The sequence below is a fragment of the Coregonus lavaretus genome (genome assembly GCF_964263955.1).
Source record: "Coregonus lavaretus genome assembly, chromosome: 25".
NCBI lineage: Eukaryota > Metazoa > Chordata > Actinopteri > Salmoniformes > Salmonidae > Coregonus > Coregonus lavaretus.
The window spans coordinates 45,759,869-45,778,541 of NC_140012.1; the positions used below are offsets into that span (position 1 = coordinate 45,759,869).

General features: G+C 42.1%; 1 protein-coding gene across 1 annotated transcript in view; it reads right to left on the reverse strand.

The window, feature by feature from the left end:
- LOC311100663 (prolyl hydroxylase EGLN3-like) overlaps positions 1-9,575 on the reverse strand; it is a 39,422-nt gene extending 29,847 nt beyond the window's left edge. Inside the window, exon 1 of the mRNA XM_084141596.1 lies at positions 8,523-9,575. Within this exon, the coding sequence (XP_083997722.1) occupies positions 8,523-9,272 (750 nt within the window). The 5' untranslated portion in view covers positions 9,273-9,575. The remainder of the gene's footprint in view (positions 1-8,522) is intronic.
- Positions 9,576-18,673: the final 9,098 nt, after the last annotated feature.

Sequence of the window (18,673 nt, forward strand, 5' to 3'; positions counted from 1 at the left end):
CTGTAAGTCGCTTTGGATAAAAGCGTCTGCTAAATGGCATATTATATATTATATGTGTAACACCTTTATTTAATGCGCAATATAGCTGTGGTAGGCATGAACTCTTCCTATGGTATATCCTCCTGGTTAAATTCATGTATGGACCTGTTGCCAGTGTAAGGTGGTTGTCATTTATCCATGTTTCTATACTATAGTGTATGGTATTGGCTATATGATGTCAGGAAACATGATGTATACAGGCTACAGTGAGGGAAAAAAGTATTTGATCCCCTGCTGATTTTGTACATTTGCCCACTGACAAAGACATGATCAGTCTATAATTTTAATGGTAGGTTTATTTGAACAGTGAGAGACAGAATAACAACAACAAAATCCAGAAAAACGCATGTCAAAAATTGTATACATTGATTTGCATTTTAATGAAGGAAATAAGTATTTGACCCCCTCTCAATCAGAAAGATTTCTGGCTTCCAGGTGTCTTTTATACAGGTAACGAGCTGAGATTAGGAGCACACTCTTAAAGGGAGTGCTCCTAATCTCAGTTTGTTACCTGTATAAAAGACACCTGTCCACAGAAGCAATCAATCAATCAGATTCCAAACTCTCCACCATGGCCAAGACCAAAGTGCTCTCCCAAGGATGTCAGGGACAAGATTGTAGACCTACACAAGGCTGGAATGGGCTACAAGACCATCGCCAAGCAGCTTGGTAAGAAGGTGACAACAGTTGGTGCGATTATTCGCAAATGGAAGAAACACAAAATAGCTGTCAATCTCCCTCGGCCTGGGGCTCCATGCAAGATCTCACCTCGTGGAGTTGCAATGATCATGAGAACGGTGAGGAATCAGCCCAGAACTACACGGGAGGATCTTGTCAATGATCTCAAGGCAGCTGGGACCATAGACACCAAGAAAACTATTGGTAACACACTACGCCGTGAAGGACTGAAATCCTGCAGCACCCGCAAGGTCCTCCTGCTCAAGAAAGCACATATACAGGGCCGTCTGAAGTTTGCCAATGAACATCTGAATGATTCAGAGGAGAACTGGGTGAAAGTGTTGTGGTCAGATGAGACCAAAATGGAGCTCTTTGGCATCAACTCAACTCGCCGTGTTTGGAGGAGGAGGAATGCTGCCTATGACCCCAAGAACACCATCCCCACCGTCAAACATGGAGGTGGAAACATTATGCTTTGGGGGTGTTTTTCTACTAAGGGGACAGGACAACTTCACCGCATCAAAGGGATGATGGACGGGCCATGTACCGTCAAATCTTGGGTGAGAACCTTAATCCCATAGAAAATCTGTAGAGGGAGCTGAAGGTTCGAGTTGCCAAATGTCAGCCTCGAAACCTTAATGACTTGGAGAAGATCTGCAAAGAGGAGTGGGACAAAATCCCTCCTGAGATGTGTGCAAACCTGGTGGCCAACTACAAGAAACGTCTGACCTCTGTGATTGCCAACAAGGGTTTTGCCACCAAGTACTAAGTCATGTTTTGCAGAGGGGTCAAATACTTATTTCCCTCATTAAAATGCAAATCAATTCATAACATTTTTGACATGCATTTTTTGTAGTTATTCTGTCTCTCACTGTTCAAATAAACCTACCATTAAAATTATAGACTGATCATGTCTTTGTCAGTGGGCAAATGTACAAAATCAGTAGGGGATCAAATACTTTTTTCCCTCACTGTATATGATGTCAGGAAACATGATGTATACAGGCTAGATGATGTCAGGAAACATTGTGTAGTAGGCTATATGATGTCAGGAAACATTGTGTAGTAGGCTATATGATGTCAGGAAACATTGTGTAGTAGGCTATATGATGTCAGGAAACATTGTGTAGTAGGCTATATGATGTCAGGAAACATTGTGTAGTAGGCTATATGATGTCAGGAAACATTGTGTAGTAGGCTATATGATGTCAGGAAACATTGTGTAGTAGGCTATATGATGTCAGGAAACATTGTGTAGTAGGCTATATGATGTCAGGAAACATTGTGTAGTAGGCTAGATGATGTCAGGAAACATTGTGTAGTAGGCTATATGATGTCAGGAAACATTGTGTAGTAGGCTATATGATGTCAGGAAACATTGTGTAGTAGGCTATATGATGTCAGGAAACATTGTGTAGTAGGCTATATGATGTCAGGAAACATGATGTATACAGGCTATATGATGTCAGGAAACATTGTGTAGTAGGCTATATGATGTCAGGAAACATTGTGTAGTAGGCTAGATGATGTCAGGAAACATTGTGTAGTAGGCTATATGATGTCAGGAAACATTGTGTAGTAGGCTATATGATGTCAGGAAACATTGTGTAGTAGGCTATATGATGTCAGGAAACATTGTGTAGTAGGCTAGATGATGTCAGGAAACATGATGTATACAGGCTAGATGATGTCAGGAAACATTGTGTAGTAGGCTATATGATGTCAGGAAACATGATGTATACAGGCTATATGATGTCAGGAAACATTGTGTAGTAGGCTAGATGATGTCAGGAAACATTGTGTAGTAGGCTATATGATGTCAGGAAACATGATGTATACAGGCTATATGATGTCAGGAAACATGATGTATACAGGCTAGATGATGTCAGGAAACATTGTGTAGTAGGCTATATGATGTCAGGAAACATTGTGTAGTAGGCTATATGATGTCAGGAAACATTGTGTAGTAGGCTATATGATGTCAGGAAACATTGTGTAGTAGGCTATATGATGTCAGGAAACATGATGTATACAGGCTAGATGATGTCAGGAAACATTGTGTAGTAGGCTATATGATGTCAGGAAACATTGTGTAGTAGGCTATATGATGTCAGGAAACATTGTGTAGTAGGCTATATGATGTCAGGAAACATTGTGTAGTAGGCTATATGATGTCAGGAAACATTGTGTAGTAGGCTATATGATGTCAGGAAACATTGTGTAGTAGGCTATATGATGTCAGGAAACATTGTGTAGTAGGCTATATGATGTCAGGAAACATTGTGTAGTAGGCTATATGATGTCAGGAAACATTGTGTAGTAGGCTAGATGATGTCAGGAAACATTGTGTAGTAGGCTATATGATGTCAGGAAACATGATGTATACAGGCTATATGATGTCAGGAAACATTGTGTAGTAGGCTATATGATGTCAGGAAACATGATGTATACAGGCTAGATGATGTCAGGAAACATTGTGTAGTAGGCTATATGATGTCAGGAAACATTGTGTAGTAGGCTATATGATGTCAGGGAACATTGTGTAGTAGGCTATATGATGTCAGGAAACATTGTGTAGTAGGCTAGATGATGTCAGGAAACATTGTGTAGTAGGCTATATGATGTCAGGAAACATTGTGTAGTAGGCTATATGATGTCAGGAAACATTGTGTAGTAGGCTATATGATGTCAGGAAACATGATGTATACAGGCTAGATGATGTCAGGAAACATGATGTATACAGGTTAGATGATGTCAGGAAACATTGTGTAGTAGGCTATATGATGTCAGGAAACATTGTGTAGTAGGCTATATGATGTCAGGAAACATTGTGTAGTAGGCTATATGATGTCAGGAAACATTGTGTAGTAGGCTATATGATGTCAGGAAACATGATGTATACAGGCTATATGATGTCAGGAAACATTGTGTAGTAGGCTATATGATGTCAGGAAACATTGTGTAGTAGGCTATATGATGTCAGGAAACATTGTGTAGTAGGCTATATGATGTCAGGAAACATTGTGTAGTAGGCTATATGATGTCAGGAAACATTGTGTAGTAGGCTAGATGATGTCAGGAAACATTGTGTAGTAGGCTAGATGATGTCAGGAAACATTGTGTAGTAGGCTATATGATGTCAGGAAACATTGTGTAGTAGGCTATATGATGTCAGGAAACATTGTGTAGTAGGCTAGATGATGTCAGGAAACATTGTGTAGTAGGCTATATGATGTCAGGAAACATGATGTATACAGGCTAGATGATGTCAGGAAACATTGTGTAGTAGGCTATATGATGTCAGGAAACATTGTGTAGTAGGCTATATGATGTCAGGAAACATTGTGTAGTAGGCTATATGATGTCAGGAAACATTGTGTAGTAGGCTATATGATGTCAGGAAACATTGTGTAGTAGGCTATATGATGTCAGGAAACATGATGTATACAGGTTAGATGATGTCAGGAAACATTGTGTAGTAGGCTATATGATGTCAGGAAACATGATGTATACAGGCTATATGATGTCAGGAAACATGATGTATACAGGCTATATGATGTCAGGAAACATGATGTATACAGGCTAGATGATGTCAGGAAACATTGTGTAGTAGGCTATATGATGTCAGGAAACATTGTGTAGTAGGCTATATGATGTCAGGAAACATGATGTATACAGGCTAGATGATGTCAGGAAACATTGTGTAGTAGGCTAGATGATGTCAGGAAACATTGTGTAGTAGGCTATATGATGTCAGGAAACATTGTGTAGTAGGCTATATGATGTCAGGAAACATTGTGTAGTAGGCTATATGATGTCAGGAAACATTGTGTAGTAGGCTATATGATGTCAGGAAACATTGTGTAGTAGGCTATATGATGTCAGGAAACATGATGTATACAGGCTAGATGATGTCAGGAAACATTGTGTAGTAGGCTATATGATGTCAGGAAACATTGTGTAGTAGGCTATATGATGTCAGGAAACATGATGTATACAGGTTAGATGATGTCAGGAAACATGATGTATACAGGCTATATGATGTCAGGAAACATTGTGTAGTAGGCTAGATGATGTCAGGAAACATTGTTTAGTAGGCTATATGATGTCAGGAAACATGATGTATACAGGCTATATGATGTCAGGAAACATTGTGTAGTAGGCTATATGATGTCAGGAAACATTGTGTAGTAGGCTATATGATGTCAGGAAACATTGTGTAGTAGGCTATATGATGTCAGGAAACATTGTGTAGTAGGCTATATGATGTCAGGAAACATTGTGTAGTAGGCTATATGATGTCAGGAAACATGATGTATACAGGCTAGATGATGTCAGGAAACATTGTGTAGTAGGCTATATGATGTCAGGAAACATGATGTATACAGGCTAGATGATGTCAGGAAACATTGTGTAGTAGGCTATATGATGTCAGGAAACATTGTGTAGTAGGCTAGATGATGTCAGGAAACATGATGTATACAGGCTATATGATGTCAGGAAACATTGTGTAGTAGGCTATATGATGTCAGGAAACATGATGTATACAGGCTAGATGATGTCAGGAAACATTGTGTAGTAGGCTATATGATGTCAGGAAACATGATGTATACAGGCTAGATGATGTCAGGAAACATTGTGTAGTAGGCTATATGATGTCAGGAAACATGATGTATACAGGCTATATGATGTCAGGAAACATTGTGTAGTAGGCTAGATGATGTCAGGAAACATGATGTATACAGGCTAGATGATGTCAGGAAACATTGTGTAGTAGGCTATATGATGTCAGGAAACATTGTGTAGTAGGCTATATGATGTCAGGAAACATTGTGTAGTAGGCTAGATGATGTCAGGAAACATGATGTATACAGGTTAGATGATGTCAGGAAACATTGTGTAGTAGGCTATATGATGTCAGGAAACATGATGTATACAGGCTAGATGATGTCAGGAAACATGATGTATACAGGCTAGATTATGTCAGGAAACATTGTGTAGTAGGCTATATGATGTCAGGAAACATTGTGTAGTAGGCTATATGATGTCAGGAAACATGATGTATACAGGCTATATGATGTCAGGAAACATTGTGTAGTAGGCTAGATGATGTCAGGAAACATTGTGTAGTAGGCTATATGATGTCAGGAAACATTGTGTAGTAGGCTATATGATGTCAGGAAACATGATGTATACAGGCTAGATGATGTCAGGAAACATGATGTATACAGGCTATATGATGTCAGGAAACATTGTGTAGTAGGCTAGATGATGTCAGGAAACATTGTGTAGTAGGCTATATGATGTCAGGAAACATTGTGTAGTAGGCTATATGATGTCAGGAAACATTGTGTAGTAGGCTATATGATGTCAGGAAACATTGTGTAGTAGGCTATATGATGTCAGGAAACATTGTGTAGTAGGCTATATGATGTCAGGAAACATTGTGTAGTAGGCTAGATTATGTCAGGAAACATTGTGTAGTAGGCTATATGATGTCAGGAAACATTGTGTAGTAGGCTATATGATGTCAGGAAACATGATGTATACAGGCTATATGATGTCAGGAAACATGATGTATACAGGCTAGATGATGTCAGGAAACATTGTGTAGTAGGCTATATGATGTCAGGAAACATTGTGTAGTAGGCTAGATGATGTCAGGAAACATTGTGTAGTAGGCTATATGATGTCAGGAAACATTGTGTAGTAGGCTATATGATGTCAGGAAACATTGTGTAGTAGGCTAGATGATGTCAGGAAACATTGTGTAGTAGGCTATATGATGTCAGGAAACATTGTGTAGTAGGCTATATGATGTCAGGGAACATTGTGTAGTAGGCTATATGATGTCAGGAAACATTGTGTAGTAGGCTAGATGATGTCAGGAAACATTGTGTAGTAGGCTATATGATGTCAGGAAACATTGTGTAGTAGGCTATATGATGTCAGGAAACATGATGTATACAGGCTAGATGATGTCAGGAAACATGATGTATACAGGTTAGATGATGTCAGGAAACATTGTGTAGTAGGCTATATGATGTCAGGAAACATTGTGTAGTAGGCTATATGATGTCAGGAAACATTGTGTAGTAGGCTATATGATGTCAGGAAACATTGTGTAGTAGGCTATATGATGTCAGGAAACATGATGTATACAGGCTATATGATGTCAGGAAACATTGTGTAGTAGGCTATATGATGTCAGGAAACATTGTGTAGTAGGCTATATGATGTCAGGAAACATTGTGTAGTAGGCTATATGATGTCAGGAAACATTGTGTAGTAGGCTATATGATGTCAGGAAACATGATGTATACAGGCTAGATGATGTCAGGAAACATTGTGTAGTAGGCTATATGATGTCAGGAAACATTGTGTAGTAGGCTATATGATGTCAGGAAACATTGTGTAGTAGGCTAGATTATGTCAGGAAACATTGTGTAGTAGGCTATATGATGTCAGGAAACATTGTGTAGTAGGCTAGATGATGTCAGGAAACATTGTGTAGTAGGCTATATGATGTCAGGAAACATGATGTATACAGGCTATATGATGTCAGGAAACATGATGTATACAGGCTAGATGATGTCAGGAAACATTGTGTAGTAGGCTATATGATGTCAGGAAACATTGTGTAGTAGGCTAGATGATGTCAGGAAACATTGTGTAGTAGGCTATATGATGTCAGGAAACATTGTGTAGTAGGCTAGATGATGTCAGGAAACATTGTGTAGTAGGCTATATGATGTCAGGAAACATTGTGTAGTAGGCTATATGATGTCAGGAAACATTGTGTAGTAGGCTATATGATGTCAGGAAACATGATGTATACAGGCTATATGATGTCAGGAAACATTGTGTAGTAGGCTATATGATGTCAGGAAACATTGTGTAGTAGGCTATATGATGTCAGGAAACATGATGTATACAGGCTATATGATGTCAGGAAACATTGTGTAGTAGGCTATATGATGTCAGGAAACATTGTGTAGTAGGCTATATGATGTCAGGAAACATTGTGTAGTAGGCTATATGATGTCAGGAAACATGATGTATACAGGCTATATGATGTCAGGAAACATTGTGTAGTAGGCTATATGATGTCAGGAAACATTGTGTAGTAGGCTATATGATGTCAGGGAACATTGTGTAGTAGGCTATATGATGTCAGGAAACATGATGTATACAGGCTAGATGATGTCAGGAAACATTGTGTAGTAGGCTATATGATGTCAGGAAACATTGTGTAGTAGGCTATATGATGTCAGGAAACATTGTGTAGTAGGCTATATGATGTCAGGAAACATGATGTATACAGGTTAGATGATGTCAGGAAACATGATGTATACAGGCTAGATGATGTCAGGAAACATGATGTATACAGGCTATATGATGTCAGGAAACATTGTGTAGTAGGCTATATGATGTCAGGAAACATTGTGTAGTAGGCTATATGATGTCAGGAAACATTGTGTAGTAGGCTAGATGATGTCAGGAAACATTGTGTAGTAGGCTAGATGATGTCAGGAAACATTGTGTAGTAGGTCTATGGAAAGCCCCTCTACATTCAACAGGAGAAATGTTTCTGACATGATGAGGTGTAATATGTCATCTCACAGTCATGCTGTTTTACCACACCTGTTATCATACCAAATGGCACCCTATTCTCTAGTGGACTAGTTTGGACCAGGGTCCATGGGACAGGGTGCCATTTGGGACAGTCTTGTCTATTGGATTTCATATGGCCCAAGATAACAAGGATTATACCCAAGTTTAATTAATTTAACCTGGCTACTTACTTTGGTCCTTCCATTTATTGTAAAGTTTCCCAGCTGACCGTTACAATGTCTGGCCAGATCATCCATACGGCTCATGAGGAAGCGGATCTTCTCACAGCCGGCCTCTCGGCCCTCGATCCATGTGATCTTATCCCCCCTAATGTCTTTAGTGGAGTCACTTTTCTGACTGACCAACTGACCGTCGGTAAACTTCCCGGTTTTATGCAGCACCTTGACATCCTCCAGGATGGCCAGCCCCGTTTCCCCGCCGAGGAAGTTGTCAACTACACAGATCCCATGCTTAGTCATACACGGGACTATGTACTCCATGGCGAGTTTCTGAGGCGTGGACCGGGTGGTGGTTTGTCCGTTGGGTTTGGTTTTGTTATTAGACCCGCCTGGCTGGTGGTCCAAGGACACCGGGCACTCTGCGTTAGTTATGAAGCCTTTCATTCTGGTCTCTCCACTCGGAGATGCAGCGCGGGTCTTTTGTCCTTTTTGTGGCGGTAGTGTCTGTCCTTCTGTCCCCCCATCCCCAGACGGTACCCGACGTTCAGCAGGCTTCTGGTTTGAAACCTGCGACTTCGCCTCAGTTTCTTTGCAGATGAGCTTGTGGGTTTTCCAGTGCTGCTTCTGGTGTTCCTTGCTGCAGTAGAAGGAGTTCCGACACCGGCCGCACTTCAGGAGATTCTCCATTTTCCCACAAAGTTCACAATACTGTCTTTCTCTTTCCCGGTCCGAGTCCAGAGCCGTCTGGGCTGCGGTCTCCATGTGTGCAGTTGGACGTAACGTTAGCTAGCTAATGTTAACTAATGTTAGGCTCTTCAAATCCAACCCTTTACACGCGTCCTTCTACTGATAAGTTTGGAAGTAATACACACCGAGTGAAACTGAAAACCAGCTCCCGACGACATAACACCCGATAATTTCATCATACGCATTCAGTTGTTTACATCATATTACACGTTAATAGGAAATTCGGTGCGTTCGAGCCCAACATTTCGATAAGTCCAGTCTTCCGGACGTCTTGTCGGTGCAAGTCAACCGTTCCGCATGGCGCCCTTCTCGGTGTGCGCCGTCGGTGCTCTGCGCCAATGACTGTCTAGCTATATTAAGGTATACGCCCTCCCTCTCTCTGGGGCCTCTTTATTACGCCGATTCCGTTGCAAAACGTTTCTTAAACGGAAGCAAACGGAAAGAAACGGAGCGGCACCTATCTGAATTTGTCCAATAGAAACTCTCGTTTTAGTTGCAAAACGTTGGACTATGCAAAGAATATGGATGTACTGACCAGATCCATGTCTCTCAGACCTAACAACGTGAGTCGTTGTCCACTAAGCGGCACGGCGGGCTGTCAGCTCCCGCCTATCCTTTCTTTGGATTGGTGGAGACATCTCATTATTGTAATCCTTTTTTGAATATTTGATTCGGGTTGTTGACGTCATCCGCCTGTATTCAATGTAGAGAAACTCTAGTCTCATGTCATGAACAGGGACGGCTTGTTCAATAGGGCGATATGGGCGACGCACTGCCAAACGGGAAAAGGAAGGGATTTTTTTTCTAATCAATTATAAAAATAAAAAATAAAAAAATATATAATTTTTTTTTATAAATTTATAAAAAATTATATCACGGCAACAGCAGTTATCAGTGTTCACGTCTGATCTGCCAGCCACTAAATGTCAAATCAGGCTAAAGTCGTGCTTCAAATGGCCCCGCCCGTTTTTTGGGCGATTTCAGTCAGGTTGAAAATCGCCCAGAAGTCTGTCGTAGACTCCCATGTAAAATCTATTTTTTTCACATTTCAAAGCTTTCAATACATTCTCTATGGGTGTCTGTGGGCATGCACTTACGCGCTTTCGTCATACATAACGTAACCACGAATGAACGTAACTAAGAAAAGACCAGGTAGCAGCCTCAATCAATTCACTACTACTATCAAAATGGCTAGGCTTCAGTCCAACTCGATTGTGTCTTTGAAAGAAGTTCCTTTTTGTCGGCGAACAAATGAAGATAAATTGGCAACGAAACAATTAGGACCTCCCAGACCAAATTTAATAATTCAACAGGTGTCTACTAAAGGGGGAAAGTCCTACACCCGAGGATTTTCAAAAAATTGGTATGAACGGAAAACCTGGCTAGCAGGCTGCGATGTAGCTAATGCAGTTTTTTGCTACCCCTGCTTACTCTTCCACCCTAAAGGCGCCACAGCAGACAGCACCGCTTGGACAGCGACTGGTGTAACCGACATGCACCATCTTTCAGAAAAGATAAAGAAACATGAGCTGTCAAAGACCCACATGGATAGCTGTTTGAGATTGTCATCTTTGGGAAGAGTGAATATTGCCACTCAACTGGATGAGGGATACAGGCTAGCTGTCCGCCGCCACAACGATGAGGTTAGCAAGAACCGCCATATCCTCAGCCGGCTAATCCAGTGTGTTAAGTTTTGCGGAGTGTTTGAGTTAGCTTTGCGAGGCAAAGATGAAACTGAGGGCTCCACCAACCCTGGTATTTTTCTTGGACTTGTCAACTTTGTGGCACAATTAGATGAGGTGTTTGATGACCATCTTAAAAATGCTAAAGTTTTCAAGGGCACATCAAAGACCATTCAAAACGAGCTACTGGAGTGTATGCTAGCGGTCACGAGGGAACATATTGTGGAGGAGGTGAAGTCTGCGAACTTCGTAGCTATCCAAGCTGACGAGACCACGGATGTTTCTACGCAGACACAGTTGGTGCTTGTGCTGAGGTACATAGATAGCAAGCACAAAGTGCAGGAGCGCTTTTTTGAGTTCCATCTCGGAATCAACCTCAGCCTCAATCGCCAGTGTACTTTTGGAGAGACTGAACGGTCTTTTTGCCGATGACGAGAAAGTCAAACTCATTGCGCAAGCTTACGATGGAGCCAGTGTGATGAGGGGAGAGAAGGCAGGTGTGCAGCAGAAGGTGCGTGAGCATTTCAAGAATGCCCATTACGTGCATTGCTATGCGCATCAGCTGAATTTGATCATGCATCAAGCTACTTCTCGCATCAAAAAAGTGAACATTTTCTTTTCCGATCTGAGCGGGATTACAACGTTTTTTTCCCGGTCACCCAAACGCACCAGCATTCTTGACCAGACTGTTGCACGAAGACTGCCCAGACCTTCATCCACACGGTGGAACTTCAACAGCAGAGTCGTGAACACTGTCTACGAGAATCGAGACGACCTCATAGAATGTTTTGAAGCCATCCGGACGGGTTCATTGGGTTCATTTGACCAGCTTACTGTGAGAGAGGCATCTGGTTACGTGAGGATGCTACATGATGAAGATTTTATTTTTTTCCTGCGGCTTTTTCACAAAATCATGCCCCACGTCGACATTCTGTACCAGAAGCTACAGAAGAAGGACATCGATGCTGTCTTTATCAAACGTGCCCTCGACAGCTTCACAAGCAGTGGGCCATAAGGTAAGATTAAACAATATCATTCGATCTTTCTCAAAGCAGAGCTTTATTTGAAAATGTATGCATGAAAGGAGACTGCATTTGTGTTTGAAATCACATTATTCTCATTATATATGGCCAGTGGTGTAATCTATCTTATTTTATATACTATGTGTACTGTGCAGTGGTGCTCATAAGCTTATGATCCCATGCTAAAGTTGACTAAAAAGAGGAATAAAAAAATAAAAAAATCATCTTTTGGAAATTGATCTTAATGACTTAATTAAAAAAGTTGGAAAATCCAACCTTTAAGGACACCAATTTTCTTTTCTTTTTTATTCCTCTTTTTAGTCAACTTTAGCATGGGATCATAAGCTTATGAGCACCACTGTATACTGTGCTGAACATCCAGGCTATGTGAGACACAAAGGCTAACTTAAACACTAAAGACTTTATGCATCCCTGCCCATTTTAAGTGGAACTGAAGTATTTGTACTATACATGGATACATTGCATATACCTGTGCATCACATAGACAACAATACTGTACAAAGCCAACAAACACATTGGTCTGTTTGCCTTCAGGGACTCCTCTCAACAGCAGCTGCAAGAAGCAACAGGAGCCAAAAGACCCAGAACAGCTTTGAGAGAAGAGGAGAAGCAGAGGCTGTCTGAAGAGGTCTGCAACACCATCCTGGATCACACCAAAGAAAGGTTCTCTTTCTCTGGCCACCTTGTGAGTGCTACCTTACTGCAAGCAGACATGTTTGAAAGGTACTGCCATTCATTTCCTGATGAGGCTCTGAATGCCACTGTGAATGCATACCCCATGCTGAGCAAGGCAAAGCTCAAGACAGAACTATCTCGGATCTATGAGAATCCTGAATTCAAGGGAGGCTGTGGTGCACTGGCACTGTACCAGGTTCTCATGAGCTACAACCTCCAGGAGACGTTCTCTGAGACTGTGACTCTGTTGAACATCCTCATAACTACTCCCATGACAACAGCTGAAGCTGAGAGATGTTTCTCAACTTTGACACGAGTTAAGACATTCCTGCGAAATTCAATGGGCCAGGAACGTCTGAATGCACTGGCCATGCTTTCCATGGAGAGGGAACTAGTCCTCAGCATGCCTGATTTCAATGAGAAAGTCATTGAACGCTTTGCTGTATTGAAACAGAGAAGAGAACAGTTTCAGTACAAGTAATGTAGCCTCTCTCTCTCTTTGTCCCTCCCTGTCTGTCTCTTTAACACACACACGCCCAAATCAGTTCACAGTTGATGTTGTTTAAAATAGTTTTTTTTCATTTTAAAAAAAGTAATAAAAATAAAAATCTGTTCATGTTCATTTTTACAAATCTATACAATTGGCCAGAATATGGTTGTTCATATTTACAAATCTATACAATTGGCCAGAATATGGTTGTTCATTTTTACAAAGCCATACAGATAGCTGTGTTTACCTTTTCTAGAAATTACTTTCAAATTCTGTTTTCATTCTTATTTCATTTGTTTATGGAAATGCATATTGTTTATGCAGTGTTGAGGAATGTGAAAGAACACCCTTGATTATTTTTACTGTGATAACTTATTTTGATTTTGTAAGCCAACACTTTTGAGATCAGTCAATAAATGCTTCTGGTATTGACTTATATGCTGCCCCTGTCTTCATGTTGTTGCTGGACATATCTTTTTTTAAATGTGTGTAGGTCACCTTAATCATCAGAAAAATTGCCCCTCCTGAGAATTTTTTCAGGAGCCGCCACTGGTCATGAATATGCATAGCCATCTCCGGACTCCGATATAAAGTTTATTTTTTTCTCAAAGTTGCCGGGATGTCACTTGTCCTACTTATATCAGTACACTCCTAACAACTTAAGCATTAGAAACTTCTAATCGATCAAATAAATCTCACATAGCAAATAAGCCATTCATTTCTTTGTTGACCAAATTGTGGTCCTCTGTAGCTTAATTGGTAGAGCATGGCGCTTGCAACGCCAGGGTAGTGGGTTCGATCCCCGGGACCACCCATACGTGAAAATTTATGCACACATGACTGTAAGTCGCTTTGGATAAAAGCGTCTGCAAAATGGCATATTATTATTGACCAAATTCGACACTCTCATTGACCTGCGTACAAAACCTCCTTACCTGGCGGGTGAAACAACAAGAAAACGCCACCTGCTGGAGGGAGACAGCTTTTTCCTCGAGTTGGGCCTCCCTCTTCTGTCCTGGACTAAGGCGGAGAATACAAAATTGTATGTACATGTACTTACCTGGATGACCAGAGGGTGGCGCTGTTACTAATTACTACATGTGATCATCTGTACTTGCACTTGACATCTGATAAACGTGGTTGTGTTGTACCCAGTGTTCGCGGGGATTTTGACGATGATGTAGATGACTTGGATGTATTAAAATAGCTTTTCCAAACATACTGTGAGCCAAGAACAAATCTGACGTACCTGAGGCGTATCTTTTTTACGAGAGTGCAAGGACAAACAGAGCCAATTGATGCATATTTGACTGATCTAGAAAATAAAGCAAAAGACTGAGTTTCAACAACTTACCAAGTCACTGATACGAGACAGAATTGTGTGTGGAATCACAAATGACCAAGTGCGAGGCAGATTACTCAGAGAACCAGATCTCCTGCTAGCTAGAGCAAAATATATTTGCCCTGAAGTGAGCCAGAGCCAGCTGAAAAATGCATCATGATGAAGTCGAGGTTCACAAGGGGCATAAGCAAAAGAAAACACAGAAATGGCAAAAAGACAAAGACCGTGGCCAGCTAGTAAAAGACAGATCGCAGGAAATGAGGACATGTTCATTGGGACAATTTAAGTGAAACAGAGTGAAGTGCAATGCGTAGCTCAGCTATGAGAAAGAGCAGTGGACAGAAACACTGAAAATAAACAACCACAAACTTACTGTTCAGCTGGATACAGGAGCTGAGCGTAGAGTCCTGTTCTGTGAGAGACTTGAAAACGCTGAAAGTGAAAGTGAGTGGCGAGTCCGTGCAAAAATCCAACTGCAAGCTAGTGACGTATTCTGGCCACCAGATGGAGCCAAAAGGCAAGAAAACACTCAAACGTCAATACAAAGAGAAAGTGTTTGAACTGGAATTTCAAGTGATAGAACAAGATGCACCTGCAATACTTGGAAGATCAGCTTGTCTGCAAATGGGCTTAATACAGAGAATATTCAAGCTTGAACAAAGGAGAGAGACTGATATTTTGAGTGAATATGAAGATTAATTCACATGACTTGGATGTGTTCCAGGAGTTCAGCACATACAAATAGACCCAGAAGTCACACCAGTGGTTCACTCACCCAGAAACGTGCCTGTAGCACTAAAATAAACACTTGAAAAGGAACTGAACCGCATGGAAAACATGGACGTCGTCGTCAGGCAGACTGAGCCTACTGAATGGGTAAACAACTTGGTGACAATCGTGAAGCCAAACAAAATACGGGTATGCATGGACCCACAGGATCTAAACAAAGCCATCAAGAGATAACATTATCCTTTACGTACCATTGAAGAGGTAGTTGCTGAAAGGCCTAACGCCAATGTATTTTCTGTAGTTGATGCAAACCAAGGATTCTGGCAAATCCAACTGGATGAAGAGAGCTCCCGACTCTGCATGTTCAATACGCCTTTTGGGAGGTGTTCATTCAAGAGACTGCCGTTGGGAATCGCGTCCGCGTTCCAGAGGTGCCTCGCCCAGCATTTGGAAGGTCTGGAAGGTGTCGTAAACATCATGGATGACATTCTTGTCTGGGGTGAAGACACAGAGCAGCACGACTGGAGACAGAGACAGCTACTAGACAGACTGAGAAGCATCAACTTGAAACTGAATAAGGACAAGTGCAAAATCAGAATGACTTAAATTCGCTACATTGGACATCTGTTAAGCAAAGAAGGCCTGAAACCAGACTCCGAAAAAAGGTCAGAGCAATACAAGAAATGCCAGACCCAGAGGACAAAGCAGCGCTTCAGAGGTTCATGGGAATGTTGCAGTATTTCGAAAAGTTCATCACAAATCTCTCAGATGTCAGCGCACCACTGAGACTACTGCTGGAAGGAGACGTGGCCCTGGGAGTCTTCACAGGAACAGAGCTTCAAAAGCTTGAAAACACTTGTCAGCAATGTGCCATTGTTAAAGTATAATAATGTACACAAAAACACGGACACTATCTGTGGATGGGAGCTGGGATCCTGCAAGATGGTCAGGCAATCGCATACGGGTCAAGATCCCTCACAAAATGTCAAAAGAGATATGCTCAAATTGGAAAAAGAGCTACTTGCGATAGTGTATGGCTGCGAGAGGTTTCATTAATACCTGTATGGAAAACAGATCCAGGTGGAGTCAGACCACAAGCCCTACGAAACAATCTTCAACAAGTCGCTCTAGAAAGCACCAGCCAGACTGCAGAGAATGCTGATGAGACTACAGAGATACAGTCTACAAACCAGGAAAGGAGATGCACATCGCTGATGCACTGAGCCGAGCATACCTGAAGGAACAGAGAGAGATGCACATCGCTGATGCACTGAGCCGAGCCTGAACCCGACCTGAAGGAACAGAGAGAGATGCTGGATGGTGAGCTGGCTGTAAACCACATCGCTCATCAACTTCCTGTTTCAGAAGAGAAACTGCAGCAATTCAAAACAGCAACAGCGGATGATGAAGAGTTAAGACTGGTCACAGAAACAGTTAAAAAAGGATGGCCAGACACGAGAGGGAAAAGGATGGCCAGACACGAGAGGGAAAAGGATGGCCAGACACGAGAGGGAAAAGGATGGCCAGACACGAGAGGGAAAAGGATGGCCAGACACGAGAGGGAAAAGGATGGCCAGACACGAGAGGGAAAAGGATGGCCAGACACGAGAGGGAACGCTGCAAAGAAAACACAGCACTACTGGACCTTCACAGAGGACTTGACATATTCAGCTGTTCAAAAGTTCTAAACTTGTCGTTCCTCAGAAAATGAGAGAAGAAATTATGGAAAAAATCCATGAAGCACACATGTGAATGTAAGGAACAAGCTGAACGGGATGTTCTGTTCTGGCCGGGCATGGCTAAACAGACTGAAGACTGAACGGGATGTTCTGTTCTGGCCGGGCATGGCTAAACAGACTGAAGACTGAACGGGATGTTCTGTTCTGGCCGGGCATGGCTAAACAGACTGAAGATGTTGTAACAAAATGTGCAGTCTGCAACACACACAAAAACAACAACCAAAGAGAGCCACTCATGTCTCATCCAGTCCCAGTGAGAGCTTGGGCCAAAGTTGGAGGGGACCTCTTCCAATACGATGACACATTACTACTCAAAATACCCAGAAATCTCCAAGCTCAGTGGGACAACAAGTAAACACATCATTACAGCACTAAAGTCGATCTTGGCAAGGCATGGGCTGCCCGACGTTTTGTGCTCCGACAGTGGAAGACAGTTGGTGAGTCAAGAAATGTCAGAGTTCTCTACCAGCTGGGAGTTCAAACATGTCACGTGGAGACCTAGATTTCCACAGTCAAGCGGCCAAGCTGAGAGAGCTGTTCAGACTGTGAAGAACCTGTTGAAAAAAAGCACAAGACAGCAACGGAGATCCTTACATAGCTCTCCTTGAGTACAGAAACACACCCCTGGATGGAGTAGGGCTCTCACCTGCACAACTACTAATGGGAAGAAGGCTGAAGACAAAGATTCCAACATCAAAGAGATTGTTAACGCCAGGACTCTATCAGCACGTCAGGAGCCGTCTCACAAACGGACAACAGAGACAAAAACACTACTTTGACCAAGGCAGAATGAGTCAGATCAGACAAGACAACAAATGGCAACCAGCAATTGTACTTGGACTACATGACCAGCCAAGGTCATAAATTACATAGTACAAACACCAAACGAGTGAATCTACAGAAGGAACCAGAGACACCTGTTAAAAACACATGAAACAACACACCCAGAGAGACACTCAGAAACCATAATGGACTTACCTTATCCTGTGGAAAGAGAACCTGAAACAAGTGTCAGCCTGGAAGAAAACTACTCACCTGTGAGTTCTCCAGCACCAACAACAACAAAACAACTTCTATGCTTGCTTCGAGGCAAGCAACACTGAAGCATGCATGAGAGCATCAGCTGTTCCGGATGACTATGTGATCACACTCTCCGTAGCCGCTGTAAGACCTTTAAGCAGGTCAACATTCACAAGGTTGCAGGGCCAGACGGATTACCAGGACGTGTACTCTGAGCATGCGCTGACCAACTGGCAAGTGTCTTCACTGACATTTTCTTCACTAAGTCTGTAATACCAATATGTTTCAAGCAGACCACCATAGTCCCTGTGCCCAAGAACACTAAGGTAACCTGCCTAAATGACTACCAACCTGTAGCACTCACGTCTGTAGCCATGAAGTGCTTTGAAAGGCTGGTCATGGCTCACATCAACACCATTATCCCAGAAACCCTAGACCCACTCCAATTTGCATACTGCCCCAACAGATCCACAGATGATGCAATCTCTATTGCACTCCACACTGCCCTTTCCCACCTGGACAAAAGGAACACCTACGTGAGAATGCTATTCATTTACCACAGCTCAGCGTTCAACACCATAGTGCCCTCAAAGCTCATCACTAAGCTAAGGACCCTGGGACTTAACACCTCCCTCTGCAACTGGATGCTGGACTTCCTGATGGGCCGCCCCCAGGTGGTAAGGGTAGGTAACAATA